Source organism: Tupaia chinensis, unplaced genomic scaffold, assembly GCF_000334495.1.
Source record: "Tupaia chinensis unplaced genomic scaffold, TupChi_1.0 Scaffold000573_1, whole genome shotgun sequence".
Lineage (NCBI taxonomy): Eukaryota > Metazoa > Chordata > Mammalia > Scandentia > Tupaiidae > Tupaia > Tupaia belangeri.
The window spans coordinates 1,737,453-1,744,199 of record NW_006160087.1 but is presented as its reverse complement, the minus strand read 5'-3'; the positions used below and the strand labels follow the sequence as shown (position 1 = coordinate 1,744,199).

The following is a 6,747-nucleotide window of genomic DNA, read 5'->3' as shown; positions in this document are numbered from 1 at the left end:
GGGGCACGCAGTCCTCGGAGCCCTCACGGTTCTTGTTGTCAAGACAAGGCTGCGAGTGAGTTACGAAAATCCAACCCGAGTGAGGATTTATTGGCTCACGTGACCAGATTGGTCAGGCCAGCTTTAGGGGGTCACGGCTCCCGTGTTTTCCAGCCGCCCAGCCTCTGCTCGTCTGCCAGAACCCAGCGAGGTAACAGTCTTCGTGGTTCTGACTGGGTCATGTGACCTTGGGCTTCTGACCCCGAGCGTAGCGTGAGCCCCCCCAAGCTCGTGTTCCCGAGGAAGTCAGGGCTGTTACGTGAGGAGCGGGTCGAACCTGCGTGTATCCAGCATCTCAAAGGCCTCGTTTCTCACACTGGCCTCCGCTGGCCTGCTGTGTGATAAAAGATGGGGCCCTGGCAGCCACGCTGTGTCACGTGACCCCGCCCCGGCCACAGCTGACCTGACCCAACCGGTAGATGCCCGACTCAGTGACCTTATCCGTGGATGCAGCCAGCGGGGAGTCCTGGCTGTCCTGGCTCAGAGCATGCCGTGCACCCCATCCCTATGCCACATTCAGGGAGCGTTGGTGGCTTGAAATCCCCAGCCAAGTCCGTGGTATTTACACCCGGGAACTGGCAGGCGCTGGAGCAGGCCTCCCTGTAGAGCCAGCTGCTTTTCTCACGCCTCTGTGTGGAGCCGCCTCTGGTCGGATTCTCCAGTCCATGAATGAGGACCTAGTTAGTGAGGGGAGAGCGGGGATGCCACCTGGGAAGCCCGCGTGCTGCGGGCTGGCGTGGCCATGTTGGGCCAGAAAGGCGGCCGGACAATGGAGGCAGAGGAGAGGAGAAATGGATGCTGGGCGGCCCAGTGCCTGGCCCTGAGCCCTCGCCCTCCGCATGCTCATTGCCTGCTCCCTCCTCGGGGAACTGCGGTGGCTAGTGGTGTGACCCTGGGTTAGGTGCTCACCCTCTCGTGCTGGTAATGGCTGTGCATATGCGTGCCGTGACAGCTGTGCGTGTGCTGTGACAGCTGTGTGTGTCGTAATGGCTGTGCGTGTGCATGCCATGACGGCTGTGCATGCTGTAACAGCTGCGAGTGTGCATGCCATAATGGCTGAGTGTGAGTGCTGCATGCCGTGACAGCCGTGTGTGTGTGTGCCATGGCGGCCATGCGTGTGCATGCTGTGACAGCCGTGCGTGTGTGTGCCGTGATGGCTGCTGTTTGTCTTAACCCAGCAGATCTGTGCACCTTGCGATCAGTGATCCCCAGGAGACCTGGGTCAGGTTTTCAGCCTCTTAATCCCATTACAAGGCCTCACAGAGGATTCAGGAGGGTGTATTCGCACTACAGTGGACCCTAAGGGCAATTTCAGCATCTTTTTTTTTAGTTTTGTTTTTGCCACAGGGCACGTAGGCTTGCTAGAGAGAGACAGAGAAACTGAGGAATCACCGCCCAGGGGGAGGGCCACATGGAATGCCTTCTCCATGGCAATCCCTTCATTGTCTTTGAATTTTGGACACACACGTGTACCCAGCATGATTTTCAAGCCACCAGGTCCAGGACTGGAACCATGACTGGCCATGTGGGAGTCCAGAGCCTTAACCACGTCACCGGCTGGCCCCGTGGTATTGTGTGCAAACTGTGGATGTGGGTGGGGGAGGACCACAGGCACACTGGCAGGCAGCAGCGCTCAGCCTGAGTGGCCCTCCTGCTCCAGCTGCCAAGTCATGGAAATCCTTGAGCTCAGGGCCTGTCCTGCGGCCTCTGGCTGTTAGGCTCCCTCTGGTGCCTCAAGCTCCTTGGAGAAGAGGGGAGGCGGGCGGCTGAATTCTGTGCAAGGGGTGGGCAGGTGTGGTTCCGCTCCTCACTTATCGTGAGAGTCTTGGCCCTCCTGTGAGAAAAGGCAGGTTAACAAGAAAAGCATGAGTTTATCCCATCAAAGTTTAACGCTACTGGGGAGCCTTCAGAAACGAAGACCCAAAGACACGGGGGACCTGTTTAATGATGTGGGATGGGCAGTCGGACAGCCGTGTAGACGTGGGACTGCATAAAGGGTGTGTCCTGATGGGCGAAGAGGATCCAGCCAGGCGTCTGTTCAGATTCTCCTGGCCCCTCCGAGCAGCCTTCCTCCTCCTGAGCAGGGCAGGCCCTTGAATGAGGATGTTCGAGAGACCAAGGGAAGAGTGACTTTATTGGGTGTGGTTGCTTTGGGGAGGTTTCCAGTTTCTACGGGCTGCCCTGGGGAAGGGGAATTCTGGCTTCAGGAGAGAAAAGGGGCAGGGGACAGGAGGGCTCACCCGGAGGCCCTTCCCGTCCCCTCTAGTCCGAAGTGCCGTACTTCTGGGGTATTGTGCTGAGTGTCGGCATCCTAGGAAGTTGGGCCAGTGGACTGTCCCCTAACCACTGAGCCCCATCCTGGTTCTGAGAGGAGGTTTCAGCCAGCAGCATGGGGGGCTGGAGTGTGCCTAGCAGAGTCGGGTCTCTCCGCCGACGGAGCAGTCGGGTGTTTAGTAAGAGGTATTTCCATGTAAGCCAAAACCCCCACAAAGGCCCGCGGTATAGACCAATGCGAAGATCAGTGTTTAAGTCCAGAAAGCAGCCATTTGGGAAGTTTCTAGAAGTTTTCGAAGCATCGTCGGTAGGAGGGAGGGAAGTCTGACAGTCTCCGGGCTCCCAGTTCACACCAGGTGTTTGGCGGTCTCTGGAGGCCTCCCGCAGCCACAGGCGTGAAGGCGGCTGGACGTGAGCCCTGCTGGAGGAGGTTCTCCGCAGTCGAGCCCCAGCCTGGGCGGAAGGGCAGCGTCCGGGCCCAGTGACGCCAGCCAGAACGGGGGGAGGAACGCAGAGACCCGTTTGGAGCCATAGCTGGGTGTTGGAGGCAACCGAGTCAGGATCCGTGAACTCAGACCGTGAAGAGCAATTCTGCACCTTGGCCGACGGCAACAGCTTTCAGAGAAGGTTCTGTGGGAGACAGACTTACAGTCCGGCAGAGGCCCGGCTCCCTGGCACAGCAGCCATGCCTACTCGAATGAGGCTGGAGCCCGCGTGGCGACCGCGGTTGAGTCCCTGGAGCAGGAGTGCCCAGGATCCGACAGCCTGGAGGGCTGGAGGAAGGGGATCCTGGCACGCCCGGGCCTCCCGCTCACTCCCATCGCACACGCACACGCACACGCTCTGTCGTGAATAAAGGGAAAAAACCTGGTTAAATCTGATGAGAGTTCGTTGTGATGACACAACTCTTGAAATCTGATGATTTCTATGGTATGGGACATTTTCACATAACGACCAAAATGATGACCACGCTTCAAATCCCCAGGAGTGGAAGGGACCCGGCTTGCTGGCACTCCGGTGGGAGGCGCTCTCTCCCCCCCCTCCCCAGGAGTGCACGTGTGCTCTAGCAATGGAAAAAGTAAATCCTCTTGTGCATTTGCCAGAGAGCAGAGACAGCCCCTTCCTCACCCCCATGGCAGAGCCTGGAGGCTGTATTCTCCCGGTCAAAGCCCCACGCTCGGGACTCAGGGCTGAGATGGTGTTCCTGGAGCCAAAGGGCCTGTAAGGGACCGGTATGGCCAAGGCAAATTTCCACGAGCTGCAATCCAAACAAACGATGCTGTCCTGCTGATCCGGACTGACCAAAGAGGGACCGAGGGCGAGCCTCGCCCTCCCTTCTCAGCCGGGCACTATAGGCCGAGATCCAAGACAGCTGACATCGGTTAGAATAAAACAAACCTTCCGTTTTCTGTGGCCTCTTTGTCAGGGCTCCTAGGATCTCACCTGCAGGCCCTGGAGTGCCAGGTGTCTCAGCGGGCCCGTAGTGGGTGCTAGAAACTGTAAGGAGTGGAAAGGTGTGACCTTTCCTCACTCATAAGCCGCCATGCCTTTAAAGACAGGTTAACAAGAGAAAAGCGTAACACACTGAAAGTCTTCTGGGACAGGGAGCCTTCAGAAATGAAAACGCAAAGTCCGGGAACGCTGTTCTACGTTCAGGCCAGTGAAGAATGGAAGCTGCAGAAAGGGGGTTGGTGGAGGGGTCCGATCTTGCAGGGAGGCAACGGGGGACCCAGGAAGGTGTGTCTGCTCAGACTCTTCATGGCCTCTCTGTGCGGCATTGAGGCTGGAGTGCTCTCAGCCCACGCTCACGAGGACTTAGAGACGTGGACAGAAGAACGTGCAGTTTATTAAGGAAAGAGAAAACGCTTCCATGGTAGAGGAAGGGGGCCTGCACGCGTTGCCGAAGAGGGGCTGGAGGCGAGGGCTTTAGACCTAGCAGTCTGAGCGCTGGGCTGGCTCTCCCATCAGGAAGTGGGCTCTGGAAAATGGTTGCGTGGTCGCCTGAGGGGCTCGTTCCCCCATTCTCTGTGGGTCAGCAGCATGGCCACCTGCACGTCTGCTTAGAAGACAGTTCCTGAATGGAAGCTGTGCCCTCAGCTAAGTTGCTCTGAGTCCCAGTGCAGCCAGCCTTTGGCTGGGAGGACGTCGCCACGGAGACTCCATCTTGGCCTTCACTCTGTCCCTATGAGCAGGGAGCCGTACGCTCTCCAGTGACATGTAAAGCGGTTATATATTGTACATTAATCAGACCGTAAGGAAAAAACAGGGTTTTACCAAACAGAAAAAAACAGAAACACCACCGCGACTTCCTTTTGGGGCCCTTACCCTACCTGTGCAGTCCAACCCCTACCTCCGCCTCCCTCCCTCTCAGGCCTGGGCAGCACCTCTGGAATGACAGTCTTCAAGGGAGAAGGAAAGGGGTTCTTGCCTTTAGGGGTTTTCTAGTTTTTTGTTTTAATTATTTTTAATTTTGCACTCCCTAGAGAAAAACAGAGCGAGGGGGAAGAGAAAGCAGCCCTCCCCCTTAGGGAACTGTCACATGCAGTCCCTTCTCCATCTCTCCCTCCTGTGGAGATTTTCAACAGCGAGGGACACGTGCCAGTGTGTTTTTCAAGTCCCCGGGTCTGGACTTGAAGCATATGATGGACAGTGTGGGAACCGGCTGCCTTAGCTGGAGGAGTTCGACCCGGTAGGGCCCCAGGATGTGTCTTGAGCTTTTGACCTCTACCTCTTAGGTCGGGTCAGCATGTTGGCAAGGCCGCTGCTGTGTATCCCCTGATCTAGGAATAAAACTTAGGTCGAATTAGCATATTGGCAAGGCTGCTTACTATTTGCTCTGGAAACTGTGGTAGCCTTGCTAGGCCCCCCCCCCCGACTCCCTGATATACTATAAAGATTTACATAGCTTTCTTATACATCCTGAGTATATGATAAATTTTCCCCTGGACCGCTCCCCTTTGCTCTGACCACCTACTGTTAATGACAATGCTTTACTCCAGACAGTCACAACAGAGGGGTGATGAAGTCACATCTAGGCAGAAATAATCTTGACCTTTGGAAGGCCCTTCAAGATACATTTAACATAAACTTAAAGATAATCTTTTCTTTACATAAAATAGGATTAGGCCAAAACTGGCCCAGGACACCCCAGCCCTCGCCAAGTGAAATAGATAAATATATTAGGATTCCTTAAATTAAGTTTTAAATCCCTATCGAACTATGTATCATTCTTTATTAAGATCCATAAGAACTAATCTATACTTGAGATGTTCTCAGCACCATTGCCGGTAATCACAAGATGGCTGCTGCGCCGCATCAGCTGATAATCATCTCTGCTTACCGGAACCGCTTTCCGAAACTACATCCCATGGAGACCCACCAACATCAAACGAACAATTGCGGAACTGCACTAGACCCGCCCTTAATCCAACCCTAAATGGAATCTATGATCCCTATTGAACTAATAATTAGAACACGTAGCCCCTCACCCACTTACTTGCACGTAACACATTTTCCATAAAAAGGCACGATGATTCCTAGCAGTGGTCACTCCTCAGAGAGCAATCTCTGCGGGTGTCCGACTGAGGACCTGCATGAAAAAGGCACTGAGGGAACCAGCAGTTAGCGTAATGGCTATGTCGCTGAACTCCCACGTAGTCCACCGCGGTTCATGTCCCGGACCCGGTGGCTTAAAACTCACGCCGGGCGCGTGTGCGTGCGTGCCCAAGATCCCAAGAGAATGGAGGAGAAGGGATTGCGGCGTGACCATCCCCCCTGGGGGGGTGATTTCTCGCTTTCTGTCTCTATGTCTCTGTCTGTCTGTCTGTCTGGCGAGCGCACGCGCCCTACAGTGAAAATCTCTCCAAAAAAAAAAAAAAAGGCACCGAGGCCCCGCTGGCACTTAGCGACTAGGCCACTGAGCCCACCCAGGTTTCCAGTTTCAGTGGCCTGTCTTGGGGAGGAGGAGTCTGGTTTCTATGACTTGGGGGGAAACGGGCAGGAGCCAGGAGGCTGGAGAAACCCAGGAACGCGTTCTTCTGCAGCCTTTCCACCAGCTTGGCCCAAAGGACTGCGAGCAGCCGAGGGGGTCCCACGTTTGGGGGGAACGTTCCTGCTCCAGTCTGACCTCTGGGAGTACAGTATCCGTGCCTGGGCATGGCAGCAACTGGGTGTCCCTCTGAAGGCGGGGAAAAAGTTTTTCTCTTCAAGTGAGATGCTCGCCCAAGGCCAGGCCCTCCCCTCCCACCCCTGCGGATGGGCTTTTTGCACCAATCTTTCTCTGCCCGCCAAAGTGCCACGCAACTTCCAGAAGCGTTCCCCACGGCTTCAGGGGCTCGCGTCGCCTGCTCCCCAAGATTGTCTGGTGGCGAGGCCGGGGAGGAGGGTGAGGGCCAGGCCCGGCAGAGCCAGCGTGCCCCGGGCGCCCGGCGGGGC

General features: G+C 56.0%; 1 protein-coding gene across 1 annotated transcript in view; it reads right to left on the bottom strand.

The window, feature by feature from the left end:
• Window positions 1-2,596: 2,596 nt before the first annotated feature.
• The window catches only part of A3GALT2 (alpha 1,3-galactosyltransferase 2), a 19,546-nt gene continuing 15,395 nt past the window's right edge, over window positions 2,597-6,747 (bottom strand). Inside the window, exons 6-8 of the mRNA XM_006158141.2 lie at window positions 6,560-6,673; window positions 3,757-3,810; window positions 2,597-2,847 (exon numbers count right to left, since the gene is read on the bottom strand). Coding sequence (XP_006158203.1) covers window positions 2,597-2,847; window positions 3,757-3,810; window positions 6,560-6,673 — 419 coding nt within the window. The remainder of the gene's footprint in view (window positions 2,848-3,756; window positions 3,811-6,559; window positions 6,674-6,747) is intronic.